The 14381-nt window shown below is 44.3% G+C and overlaps 1 protein-coding gene across 2 annotated transcripts in view; it reads left to right on the top strand.

The window, feature by feature from the left end:
- The window catches only part of NEURL1 (neuralized E3 ubiquitin protein ligase 1), a 137055-nt gene that overhangs the window by 74502 nt on the left and 48172 nt on the right, over positions 1-14381 (top strand). For both annotated transcript variants that reach the window (XM_057379523.1, XM_057379531.1), the window contains exons 2-3: positions 6059-6300; positions 10917-11238. In XM_057379523.1, coding sequence (XP_057235506.1) covers positions 6059-6300; positions 10917-11238 — 564 coding nt within the window. The remainder of the gene's footprint in view (positions 1-6058; positions 6301-10916; positions 11239-14381) is intronic.

Genomic DNA, 14381 nt, shown 5'->3' with positions numbered 1-14381 from the left:
TTTTTTTTTTTTTTTTTTTTTTTTTTTTTTTTTTTTTTAGTATGAACTGTCATGAACCCTCTGAGAGTGACTGCTCTGCTGACAGTGAGATGGGGCTGCCTCTGGGGCAGCAGTTTTTCTGTTCATTACAGCTGTGCCCAGCATTGCAGGAGGGGAGGGGGAAAAGCAGCAATGAAGGCAGCCACAGTGGGAACCCCAGACTTGTGTCTGTGAGGCTTTGGTACAAAGTGGTTGCAACATTTGTATTTGCACTGTCCCCTGTGTAGAGAGGGATTGTGCCCTCTCTACTCTGCTCTGAGTTGAATATCTGCAATGACTACTTGGGCTTAGTTTRGGAGATTATATATTAGAAGGAATTCTGTAATGTTAATGAATGTGTAACCGTATTCTGTGCGTGGTTCTGACTTGTACTGAGAAAATGAGTTACTAGAATTGCAGTAGGTGGGAGACTCCAATGGCTTTTCCCAACTGGACAGTTTCTGGAAAAGGAGCTATGGCAAGAAATGGGTTCATTAAAGCCTTGAGTCAGAAAAGCAAACATAACTTATAAAGTCTTTGTAATCTTATGGCCAACAGTGTATCAGCTTATCTTTGAGAAGATAAGGATTATCAACAGGACAGAGCATGGAAAGTTCTGGGTTTTTTTTCTTCCTTATGTCCCACCATCTGCAGAACAGACAGATCAGCCATCACTCTGGGCAAGCTGTTTCTCTTGCTCTTGAAGCATCAGATATTAGAAAAGGAGATATTACCAAACTGCAACAGAAGGATAAACAGAATTTTTCAAAACATCCCTAAATCATAAACATAACTAAACTTAATCTTGGTTTCTTTTGTCAGAAGACATAAATATATTATTACATTTTTTCATTAGACTGCTGATAGAGCTGAACTGATCACAGCAGTGCAAAACTGTTATAAATCAAGAAAGAAATCTTATATGCTTCTAGGGCACTCTTTTTTTACTTTGATCTTCTCATTTCCTACTCACAGCATCAACCTGCAATAATAATTGATCCTAAGTAAGCCATAGTGAGAATAATAAAGATGCACTATCACCAAGATGCAAAGAGAATAAGGTCAGAAGTGCCTCCCTGCTGTCAAAAACGTAATTATACAGCACATGSAAGTTGTTGCTGCCTGTGAATCAGAGGAGCTGCTGGAAGCGAGTGTAGGAGGAGTGGCTGCTGCTGRTGCAGGGATGTCAGTCTCCCTCCCGTGGATCTGTCTGCAGCCGAGGGTGCAGCTCCCGGGGCAATTCCCCTGCCCAGCACCTTCCAGGGGGGCTGCTCGCCCCCTCTCTCATACCTGGCAGACGGGAGCATATGGCTGCTTACTTATGCTCTGCTGTTCTTATGTGCTTAGGGGGCTTATGGTCCGCAGGGGCTCGGGGGATTTGCACGGGGAGAAGGCTAGGAGGGATTTGGGAAGGGTGAGCAGAGCCCATGGAAAGTGGAGCCGTGACGGGGTCTCCKTGGTGTGTCACAACAGTGACTGAATTTTTGGGAATGACTGACAGACACTGAGTAAACAGTGCCGAATTAGGGACCAGGAGATGGTTAAAGATTGCACAGCATCATAACTGAAGTATGAAATTTAAAAATTCATTTATAAGGGAAAGGGATTTTTTTTTGACAGCTTATACTATATTCACACCTTTCTACCTGATCTCATCTATTCTTCAACAATAAGAAAAGGGTCTGAAATGAAAAATCAGCTGCTTCACTTCAAGGGCTGCTCACAAATTAAGCCCTTCCTACCAGTGATCAGTCAGGTTTGAAAGATGGATCCATTGCAGATCGTCCTGCAAACAACTCCAGCTTCTGTTTGCTGTGTTTTATACTGGGTGGGGGAGAGCTTCTCACTGATACTGTAAAACCACCTGTGTTGTCTTTCATATCTCTAACTGCAAAGACAATTTAGACAACTTTGCATTTTAGTTCAAAAAAAAAAAAAAAAAAAAAAAAAAAAACAACAATTATCTCCTTTCATGTCCATGTGGTTTGTCTGCACCTGCCTCTTGTCTCGTAGTTTGCAATTTAAATGGAAAATGTTACACTATGCACGAACCCACTCTCTTGATACAGCTTGTCACCTCTAAAATAGCACAGATGAAAATAAGTTAYGTTTTGGCTTTGACTTCTTTTGGAGTCTTGGATGGGAGTGCTATATCTGACCAGCTGGCTGAGATCCACCTTGTAGATATTTCCCCAATTCACTGAAGTTTAACCCAAGATGCTCCTTCATTTGGATTTAACACTCTAGAATTAACTCTTTGCATCTTTATCATTGAATGCCCCAACACTTGCAAAGCTACAGTCTGTTCTTGTGGAGGAGCAAAGCTTTGCTTTGCTTTGTGGTCATCTTGCCAAGCAAAGATGAGTATTTTACTGTGGTGACAGCAATCTGACAGGGTCCTTGTCATCCTACAGCCACAGGGAGAGTTGGACACAAACTGGAGAGACATTATTACTTACTCCCTCAAGAACGGCAAACATGTTTTTAAAGGCAGTGAAGATTTGCATTAATTTATGGTTCTCTTTCTTCTCTGCACTTGCCCTGGGTCAGACTGCATGTGAGAAAACAAGGTTTGCAACCCCTTTCAAGTTTCCACTGGTGTTAAGCTAATGTTTATTTTTAGTAAACTGTATCTCAGAGTGTTCTTTTAAGAATCCTTTTGCAGAGCCTGGCGCAAAAATTTAATTATGTTTTCTTCTTCTGAGCTTTTTGTTAAAAAGTATAAAGGATCAGTGTAACTAGTTAGGCTGTTTTTCACTGATAATTTTCAAAAGTATGGGTCCAGCTCAAGAAACGGTGATGATTACAAGTGTTCATCTCAGTTGATTTTTTTTCTCCCTGTGCTGCTGCCCTGTAATAACTACCAGCTTTGGAAAGGCTGTGTGGATTCTCCTTCAGGGACAGGCCTTTTCTGCTGCACTGTGCAGGCATCCCTGGGCAGGGCTTCCCCACACCTACACATGGTTTCCTCTTCTTCCTTCCCAAAATCCTTCCCTTAAAGTGCTTATCCGGTAAGGCCACATGCCATGTAAAGCACTGTGTGTCAGCCTCTTTGGATAATGWAATAATTCTGAAACACTCTTCTCCTTTCATAGTGTGGTGTTTGCTCTTCACCCTCATTTCACTGTCTGCAGCACAGGTACCTCTGTCCCCACCCCAGTCCTCTCCTCCTCCCCAGGCAGACAAGGATATGTCATTTCTGTTTGCTACAGCATGTCAGTCTTTGGGCTCTATTATAAATTCTTCTTTTCTGTTTCTTTCAATTCTGAACGGTATTTATTTCATATGCTGTAAGAAATTTATCTTAAATACCTTGCAGTCAGTTTTCAATCTGAAATGATTTTTTACAGTATTCTCATAAGTGCCTATTGAGATATTTTCAACTGGCAAGAATGTATTTTTTAAAAATATAAATCCAGACATTCCTTGCAGCATCTAAGAAATCCCAAGCCTTTAAAATTATGTCTGATGTTTGCAGAGCGTGAACACTTTGGGTGAAAACCCCTAACAGGCTTTGAGCTGCATTTTTCTATGCTGAGAACTCCCAGTGTTGCCTTGGGTGTCATGTGTTGTATACAGGATTTTGTTCAGGCCTTGAGAGCCAGGACACCAGGGACATCTGATGCACAGGGGAGGAGGAGTGTGACACCTTTGGGGAAATACCCTGCTTTACCAAACAGCTCCAAAAAGGGTGCACTCAGGAGTGGGACAATGAAGGCAGAGTGGTTCATGGCAGCATCTCCTTCATCTTGGCTCTCTGAAGCTTTCAGAAATCCAGTCCATGGTCTTGAGGCTCGGGGGAGCAAGTGGTRCTTTACTGCTTTTGCTGCCCTCTTGGCAGGGATTATGGTGTTATGGGGAGGTTGTGTTGAGGGTTCAGAGCCAGTGCAGGGTGAAATCATTCAAACAGCATCAATAACTGGGCATGAATGGAGAGGTGAAGTCAGACCTAAGGAGTCAGCAACTGCTGTTCTAGCATGAAAGCTGGAAAGCTGTGCAGGGGTCCATGGTGCACCTCTGGATCTGCAGCCCCTCAACACAAAGGCTGTTTGCAGACAGGCATGATCTTGCTCTTGTGATTTTTATCACACTTTATCAGCAGTTTCAAAGGGATGATAGTAAAGAACATACCTGGTTTGCAAAACTCTGGTGACGCTGGAAGGGATTCAACCTCCTGTTCTTTGGGGCATGAAATAGTCTCRAATTAAACAGGTTTTAGGCAGTACCCTGAGAAGTTTCTGTCTGTGGGGCTGCTRCAGCTTGTATTGTCTTCTGAACACCCAGTCTGGTTTGTGGGGAAAACCAGGGTGCACCACCCCAGGTCAGCAGTGACCTTTCCAAAGGGAAAAGGCCAGGCTCATGTGAGCTTCTGCACCCTGACCTTCCCCTTGTCAAGCTCCCCTTTCGTGCAGTCTGTTCCTCCTAAAGGTTTCCCTCTGTGACCTGCCTGCTCAGGTTAACCTCTACTTTTCTCGGTATCTGCACCTTATTTTTCCTCCTCCATGTGTGAGGAACAGGAGGAGGAAGTTTACGTATTCTACGTAATTTTTAGCATCAAAAACCTCCCAGTTGGTTAATCTCCCCCATAAAGCATTAATCACCGTGTTTAAAGGTAACAGCCCTGCTGTATGATCTCCCTGCTCAACAGCACTGTTGCTGAAAATGAGAGAAGAAAAACYAGCAAGGAGATGAGAGGAGAAGGTCAGAGTGACAGCTGCTGAACTTGAATTATAATATTYTTGTCAGAAGCCAGCATTTTAAATTCTGCTGATAGTTACACTCACCCTGAWGATGTGCTGTTACAGCTTTGTGTAGCTGCAAGCTAAGACTACCCAAAAGGCTGGAAGGAAGACAGTCTGGGCTTTTAATTGCAAAACCAAGAGTTATATTAGAGGTGCAAACATTATTTTTTAGTAGCTATAGAAAGACGTAACAGCAAGCAGTTTGTGTTAAGAATATACATAATTTGTTTCTGTAGTTTGTTTGAAGAGTCTATTTAGTCATGCATCTCTACCGCGCAAACTGGCACATCCTTAAGGTCATATTTGCTTTTGTAGTGTCCTTGAGCCTGTCACAGAATAGTCCTGTATTCTCTTGGTACTCAGTTTCCAAATCTAGGAGTGTTTCCTCCCAAACATATGTGTATAATGTAGTGTGTGTGCATACAAGGAAAAGGAAGCAGATGACGTGTGTTGAGTAGAGTGGTTGTTTTCAGCTGGAGCTGCTGCAGGCTCCCTGTTGAAAAGAAAGGTGTCTGTCCATTCATTCAGGAACAAAGCTGCTGCTGTGGCTCTGCTGATCCTGCCTCAAGTCTCTCCATAGAGTCTTGACTGCAGAAAGATGTGATCTCTTCTGTCCTTCATACCTTTTCCCCTCTTACCTTTCCTCACTGTAACCACAGTGTGCTGATCAATGCCTGTGACACGTGGGATCTCAGCTGAGGTTCTTATCCATGGAGAGGAGAATGGATGGGAGTTGGTGGGGAAATCCAGGTGGGTTACTGCTGAGTGGTGCTTGAGCAGAAATTAGCAATGTGTGTGTCTGAATTGGCACATGGCTTGGGTGGATAGGGCACCCAGAGTCACATGGAGGTGAAGATCAGAGGAGTTGTTGAGAGGAAGTGTGAGAGAAATGGTCAAGTTGTGTAGGTGTCCACTGGAAGTGGAAGATTGTTCTCTRTGAGTGACAGCTTTGATACAGCAACTTCACAAGTGCTTTGCTCCAGTTTTGGAACCAATTCCTGTATTTTCTCCTGGTCTGTGGCCTCAGAATGGCCTGTGATTTTAGTGCAGTCTCAGTGTCATGCTCTGTACTGTTGGAATGTCGAGACAGGAGTCTTCAGTATCCTTGCACACTTTTGTTGCTGAAGATGCTCTAAAATCCCTCAGTTTACAGTTTAAGGATTTGGCTAACTTTTTTTTTTGTTTTAGCTATACTTTCTATCTGAAGTACTTCTGCTCTATTTTTTTTTTTTTACTTTGAAAATTTCCGTATTACTTACAGCCGATTTGATACCCTCTTTTCCCCATTCTGCTTTCAGATTCCATTGGTGGGTCATTTTCAACTTCCTCCCACCGATGCCACCACAAGCAGAAGCACTGTCTCCCCATCCCACAATGTGGAACTCTGTCCATCAGCCCTCTGCTTTTCCATCCYCACACGAAGGGATCCCAGATCATCATGGACACAACACAGAAGGCGGTGAAGCGCCAGGCTAGCTTCTGCAATGCCATCACCTTCAGCAACAGGCCCATTGTTATTTATGAACAAGTCAGGCTTAAGGTGAGTAAATTCCCTTCCCTTTTTGCCATGGGAGCTGTTGTGGATGGATGTTGGGTTGTACTGAGCTTTGGTGCTTGCAGCAGATCTTTAGCCCTTCCTTGAAAAGCACAGTAGTCAGACCAGGCCTTAAAGATCTGCAATCTTCASTGGTACTTCTGCTTTTATCACTGCAGTTCTTAGAGCCATAGACTGCAGTAGAAACTGAGAAAAAAGGGGAAATCCATGTTCCAAAAATACTTACACTGATGTTAGAAAAGTACAGCAGATTAAGCCGAGATCGAGTTGAAAACAGCAGGAAAAAAGGGATRTATTGATTATTCTGAAAGGCAGCAGCCTCAGTATCTCTCTCTAGAAAATGTGTCCTTTAGGCTTTGCTCCCATCCTGCAAAGGAGCTTTCCTGGGCAGGCTGAGGGAGGATGAGGAGTTAGTGAAGKTGTTCCATTCCACASCAAGCACTTCTGTTCCTCTAAACARGGCAGCAATGAGGGCTGGTCTYACCAGGGTGAGACAGCCAGGAGGTAAGAGGTCAAAAAGGACCTGGAAGTGAAGGTTCTTGCTCACATGCTTGGCAGAAAAACAAAAGAGTTTGGAGGAAAGGATGAAAGGAGCAGTGGTCACACTTGCTGTCCAAGAAAAGGACCTTTCTGTTGGTCTGCTGACTGCTTTGTTGAATCAGTCACCTGACAGCCTTAAGGTCAGAGGAGAGAACATTGCAGGCATCACATTTTTCTCACTGGCACAGGCTGATTTCACTTCCTCTGTGTTTGTGGTAGCCTAGAGGATGCAGTTTGTACCTCTCATGCTACAGCTGGTGTAGGAAATGCGGCTCCTCTGATAAAACATGCCTTCGTGTTCACCAGGAGCTGTTTTCTGATGGAAAAACTCCTCTTCTCCTTAGGAACTGAGGCACTTCTCAGGTTATCAGCACCTCAAGGAGCTTGGGACCCTTGAAACGTCATCCACAGATGCTTTCCAATCTTTATGCCCTCCAGATTGTGGGACTGTATTTCTCTGTTCTTAGCTGAGCTCATGCCTTCCAGTGGGCCATCTTCTTTGGCCACTTAATTTTGTGGCACACATGAATGATCTCACTGCAAATCCTTCATTTACACAGAAAGAGCTTTCCAGGAGGTTTATCAGCATACAGATACCCAGTTTGAATGATCTTGCTGTTGCCCCAGAGTGCTGGATCCTACAGTAGCATATCAGCATTCCCTGCCTCTTCCCTAACCACCAGCAAAGGAGCAAGGAATGAGGAAGATGCCTCCTTTTGGAAATACATGGAGATTTCAGTGATTTCAGGCTCAGGCCCAGTGTTAGAAAATCCTCACTACAGGTTTGTTATGCTCCCTGTGGAGCTCTTACTGCTTCTAACCAGGCTGGAAGCCCTGCAGGAATCCCTCACGTAGCCTAATGAGATTTTTTCCCATGYTGGCTAGCAGTTTGGACAAGGAACTGCGACAAATAATCTGTGAGGAGATGAAAGCAGCATTTCACTTTTGAAGACACCATCAAAGATTTGAGCAGATTTAGTGGTTTAGGCAAAGGTTCTGGGTTATTTCTTCCTCATTCTGAAACAAGGTAGCTGTCTCTGGAAATTCACACTTGTTTATCTGTGTGTTTAGGGATTTTAGCTTGCATAACGTATGTGAAGGATATACATGCAAATCTGCGCAAGAGATTTATGAGCAGAGCTCCTGCTGACTCCAGTGGGAAGGTCTCATGGGAGTGATCAACAGGCTTTAGCAGAACTTGTGCTCTAGGGAGGGATGAAACAGGGAAACATCCTTGCTTTTGTGTGATAAATCCATCCTGTAACTGCCTCGCTGTTGTTTGTGCCTGTGGAGGGCTGCATCCTTGACCTTCTTACCAGCCACAGACTGACCCATGAACCCAGTCATCCAGGCCCTGTAAAGTCTAAACTCCCTTTGGAAAACTGAGGAAAGAAGAAAGGAGATTTCATTCTGTTTAWTAGCTGTTGTATCTCAGGTTTTATTTGGAGATTTTTTTTCAGCTCTGGGAATATGGGAATACAGCTGTCAAGCAGCCTCAGAAATAAATGTTCCTGTATGGTTTCGTCCATGTAATTGAGGGCATTGCTAGGAAGTGAAGTTCTCAAAGATGGCACAAGGCAGTGAAGATCAGGAGCCTGAATCTGTGAAAGTAGTGATGGTTTAGCAGTTTCGATGTGGATTCTGTCTTTTCCTCCCCTTCTGGTACCCGGTGGACCTCMCAGGCTTTTCTGCTAGCAGTGGCTGCTGAAAAGAGAATTTGGTCCATCATTAACCATGGCCTTTTTTAGCAAAACTGTGTACCCTTTGTCCAGCTGTGTCTAGTTCTTGGCAGGCTTTATACTTGATTTTAATTTGGATATTAGTTTGCCTGTGGTCAGACTGTATTGAGAACTGTTTATAGGTGCTGATTAATACATGGAACATGTGCAGCCTCAATTACCATATGAATATTTACTTCACACTGCCTGTGATTGCTGTGAAGTATTGGCAAGAGACTGAATTGTACAAATGACAATGAGGCCATATTTATCTTAGACCCAAAAGCTTTTAGGGCTTGCAGTAAATTTGCTGCAAAAATAACCCAGGCTTCTTCTTGGAGTGTGTGTATTGTATCATGTGCATACCCTGTTAACCCCACTTCTACTGGGGACATGCATGAGGCCAGTCCRTACTGGCCAGCTATATAAAATAGCAAATCTGCTTCAGTCCTTTTTAGTGTCATCCCAATGTCCACCCCACAAGCAGGAGCTTCCCATGGTTCCTGGGMCTGAGGTCAGTGCTCAAGTGTTTCRTGTAAACCRTTTAGGTGYCYRGATGGACTGAGTAGGGATAAAGACCAGCGCTCCCTTAACTGAAAAACTGTCTGTTGATAACTTTTCTCTGAGCTCTGACTTATTTTCTCTGATACTTTAATTATAAAACAGAAATCTCTGGGCTTTGAACAATGTTTTTGTTGTGAGATTATTGTGACCCCACAGGCACGCATTCCAGATTTCCCTTGAAGAGGAATATGCAAAGAAAAACACAGTACTTAGAAATGTGATTAGCAGAAAATTCAAAGTCCAAAGAAAATGTCTCGTAGAATCCCTCAGTGAAAATTCTGTGCTTCCAAGCTTGGACACGAGGGGCTGCCAGGCTTTTGAGGACAAAGTCCTGCAGTCCTGGACAGTTCAGTCTCTGTCACTGCCATTCATCTGAGCCATTAGTGCTTTGTCAGAGTGTGACATTACAGAAAGGCAGCAAGTTTTGTGTGACAGCTGATAGGGGTACCTGCCCATGTTTCTGCTCTTTCCTCTGGGCAGCAATGGAATTGCTTGAGGCTGCTAAAGCATTGATGGAAGAGGACAATCTCAAGTGCTCTTGTGTTTGCTGCAGGTTCARTGTGTGAACAGATACAGCAATTATGTGTCTGCTGGCATGCAGGGACTGTCTTGGCCCCACATCAAGGTTGGTTCCAGCATCCTTWGGTCTTTCATTCATATTCTGGATGCTGACAGGCTAAATCCTGTTGAGAGGAAMAATTCCCAGCAGCTTCTTACTCAAATAATAAAAGGAGAGGAAAAGCTTCACCAAGGACACCATCTCTGACTGAGGACCCTACTAAATCTGGAAGACCCCTTGTTCCATGGGGAAAAAAGAACCAGACCTTTAAACTGGGTAGTGTTTTTGATGTGTTGCATGTGTTTAGGATATGGTGCCTTCTCCCCTCAGATCCCCTGTTGGCCAGGGCTCAGTTCTTGTGAGAAGAAGCTAATGACTCTGGAGGTATCTGTGATCCTTTGCTCTGCTGTCTGTCAGGGGCAGAAGGATGGATATGGCACRTGAACCTTTCCAAAAACCATAGCAGATGTTTGTGACCCCAGACACAGTGAGTAATTGCATAATGACAGGTTGGGGTGCAGTTATGTATAACATAACTTTGCAAAACACCATTCATAGCTGAAATAAGTAGGTTTTCCCCAGTYATAAAAGAACATCTATTGTTGCTTCCCAATTGTGTGTTTAACAAATTCAAATACTCTRTATTGTGCTTTCCCACACACAAGTTCTCTGCTGCAAGGCTGTGATTTCAATATGTCATCCAATATGACAAGTTAAACAAGGCAAAGACTGTCTTTTACTTGCCTGGGAAACTCAGAAAACCCTGTGGTGGTAACTGTGATTCTGGAGTCTGTGCTTTTCCCTCAGGTCATGAGAGACCCCATAATCCAAGCACTATGTGGGAAGAGCTCTGCTGCTGCAGGTGCTGAGATAAAAGGTCTTGTGGTCGTTTTTGGCATATTTTTGAGAGGATTGTTCTTAGGCCAAAAGGAATTACCCTAGAAATAGAAGTGAATCATCATGCAGCTGTAATTACATTTCACCTATCCACATAGATTTGATTTGATTTATTTGGTTTTAAATATGGGCATCATATTCTCAGCATGCAGCAGCATTGCTGTGTGCAGCTGAAAAATCCCACAGCAGTGTTTGGTGGGTGAAATGTTTCCTAAATCTGGTGGGGTCATCTGCTGGTCACCAGTGTTGGATGCATAAAGCCTGTGGCATGTAGGTCAATGTCCATGTGCCCAGTGCTGTTATTGCTGCTGTTGTCTTTGCAGATCACTAAAAAGCAGTGCTGCTGGAGTGGGGCTCTTCGGCTCGGCTTTACCTCCAAGGATCCGTCGAGGATTAACCCCGACACTCTGCCAAAGTATGCGTGCCCTGACTTGGTTTCCCAAAGTGGGTTTTGGGCCAAGGCTCTGCCAGAAGAGTTTGCAAACGAGGGGAACATCATAGCCTTCTGGGTGGACAAGAAGGGACGGGTTTTCTACCGGGTGAACGACTCTGCTGCGATGCTCTTCTTCAGCGGGGTGAGGACGGCAGAGCCCCTCTGGGCGTTGATCGATGTCTACGGGCTCACCCGCGGGGTGCAGCTCCTAGGTGAGTACCTGGGGGTGATGCTGAGCCATCCCTGGCAAAGGGCCAGCCTGGCACTGAGTGCCCTTGCTGTGCTGGGACCAGTACAGGGAAACAGCTCTTGTTCCTCCCCAGAGCATCTCAGGACCTCAGCCTGGATCAGTGGGTGTTTGAATCTCAGCATGTAAATATAACCTCAGTGGGAGGTGGGAAACAGTTGCTACAATATAGCTCTAAAAGCCATCTCTACCTAAGTGGATTTCTGCTCAGAGGTGCAGCTCTATCAGAGAACACCCTGGACTGTGCTATATACCTTATAGGATTTTATTTTTATCTCATCTGCTTTCCCTGTGCCAAAGTAGGGAAGTGCATTTTACGTTCTATGATTAAATCCTTCTTGGATGGCACTTTTATGATTTTGTGTCAGGTTTAATGGACAGATTTGAAATATGGCTTTCTTCCAAATTACCTGAGAGAATCTGTGGCTGGTTTTTCCAGGATGTTGCTTTCACAGAGGAGTTTGATTTGTCCTCTGGATCCTTAAGGTTGGATATACATTTAGGGTTGGAGGATGAGGAGTGCCAAGTGTCTTCTGCCATCTTCAGCTGAAATGAAGACAGTTTGGCATTCATGAGGATTCAGTCATGGTCCCAGATGTGCAGACTGCCAAGGTTTGGGCTATTTGGGTTTACACATCTTAAAAGAACTGAAAAGAATCTCTGAGGATTGAAGTGCAGCRAAATTGGTGGACCAGAAGTGTCAGCATGCAGCCTTGGAGCTGGCTTTGCAGTGTCACTGGGAGGCAAATTCCAGCACTTCTCCAYGTAACAGTAGTTTCTTGGGCCTTCGTTTTACCATGGAAAAGGTTAGATGGTACCTGCTGACCTTCAGTTCCCTCTGAAGATGAGATGAGCTGAGGCTGAGAGAGATCCTGGTTTTTTTTCCTGTCAGGCAGTCTGTTAATCTCTGCTAAAGTGACAGCTTCATACTATATGTCAAAAACTTAAATTAAACTTCTTTCTGACAGTTCTGCCTCCTTTCTGCAGTCTGTGCTGTATTAAAAAATGAGATGGCAGGACTATCTGTAGGCATCTACACAGCAAGGAAGAGGGACTTAAGTTCAGGAGATGAAGAAATGAGACTGACCTTGTTGCAAAAACTCCTGGCCTGAGATTGCACAAGGCAGAGGAATTGAAGAATTTCTCAGCAGCTTTTTTTAGGTGAAGAAAGATTTATCTTTTGCTGTGAATCAGCTTGAATTAGAGCCACTAGGCAACTGTTCATAGACCGAGGTGGTGATATTTGAATTGGGATGGAGAATCTGGGCAAATGTCATGCCAAGGGTTCAGTTAGGAAGAGCTTACAAATGACTCCAAGTCCTACAGCTGTTCTTGTGAGATTTGGCATCTCAGGACTACTCTGCCTGATTAATGAGGGTCCATAACTCTGGATTATGTGTTTCCTTTCAAAACACCCGAGAAATCATTTCCTATCCGTCATCCGCCCCTGCATTGTCCCAGCATCTTCCACATCCCCTCTCACAAGGAAAATGTGACTTCTGCCAGCCTCTACTTACCTCTGGTCCAAGAGGCTCCTGACTCTCTGGTGGGTTTGAAGTCCCTGAATGAAGCAAGCAGCTTCTGAGTTTACACAGTTGGCTTGGAGTTCAGATACGTATTTATAGCTTGTTCCAGCAGCCTTCAGCAGGCTTTGAGCCTGCAACTGTGCTGAAACAGCTTCCACCCGAGTCCTATCCATCTCCATTCATTATTAAACAGCATTAAAAGTCAGAGAAGAGAAATCATCAGCTGTGTTGCCTCTGGATCCTATAGACATACCCGTAACTGTGCTCTCTGTGCCTGCTTTAGTGTAGCAGACCACACATACAGCACAGAACAACTTGCCAAAAACTCCTGGGACTTGACAAATGAATTTCATAGTGTAGCTACAAACATATGGTTGAATTCAGCCTGGTATGGCACGCAGGGCATGTGATGGAGGCTGGGGATGCTGGAGTGGTATGTTGAATAGAAGAGCCTAGCATTTCAGATTCCAGTTCAGTGATTTATTGTTCCCTAACCCCAAACATGTTCCTTGTTCTTATGTCTCACTATTTTCTCAATGCCTGTAGGGTTACCGGGTCAAACTGCATCTCAGCACAGTCTCCATTTGCTTTTATGTGTAAGAATCTGACCAAAAGCTTTACCATTTCTGGTGTCTTTCTGTTTATTGCAGAATTAGTCACTCCCTACTCCCAGTAATGTAACTTCACTTCCAAAATCAGTCTTGCCAAAGGAAAGACCTGCAGCATTAAGTCTTGTGTCACTACAGGATCCCAGCTCTGCAGGGAAATAGACAGTGTGCATTTATGTTCCCAGAAGTGACAACATCCAAAACTGCACATTTTTATTTTGTTTTTGTGCACTACACTGGCAAATCAGTTCCAGCCCAAATAAGGAGGTCAGGAAAACAGGGCAATGATTAAGTCATGTCTTACAGATTTAATAAAGACTTGAATGAAGGGGGGCCCAAAGCCTSTGAGAGTTAAATTGCCAGAGCAAAAGGTGTCACCTGCTATCAGCCTTGYTACCCAGCTCAGTCGTGCCTCTCCTCTATCTGCATCACAGGCATTGCACAACATTCTGGCATCACTGAAACCAGCTGGTTTGTACCTTAATTTTTCATTTCCTTCTGCTTATGGCTTTACCCAGAGCATCAGCCTTACTGACAATTACCCACGTGTCAGTACTGCTGTCACTGCACAGGTGTGTGTGGCTGTCACAGATGTTCCTGGGTCTGACTGTCCTTGCTGTATGTTCAAAGGCAGAGCCCTTTAAGCAGCTTCTTTGCCACATGGAGTTTGAAATGAGCCAGGTGAAAAARGCTTGCATGGCCACTGCACAGCAGCCAAGGGGAGTTTGCACAGAGCTGGGACCACGCTTTGCCTATCACTGCTGGAGTCAGAAAGAGGGACAGGTTTAAATCCGCCTTGAGATGGCTTCAGTGATGAGGCTCACAGTGCTGACACTCAGCCACAGGTGAGAGGCTGCTCCTTGCTCTCCTCTACCCACATTATAGAGATAAAAAGGTTTAAATTCACCCAGAAATCGAATCTCCTCTGACCACAGGGTTTCTGCTGTTTTTTTTCTGCCGCAGTGTAGGGGCTC

Source organism: Malurus melanocephalus, unplaced genomic scaffold (assembly GCF_030028575.1).
Source record: "Malurus melanocephalus ecotype Western Australia unplaced genomic scaffold, MMel_1.1 scaffold_12, whole genome shotgun sequence".
Classification (NCBI taxonomy): Eukaryota; Metazoa; Chordata; class Aves; order Passeriformes; family Maluridae; genus Malurus; species Malurus melanocephalus.
Note: the sequence above shows the minus strand (reverse complement) of the source record. Positions and strands in the feature narration are given on the sequence as shown.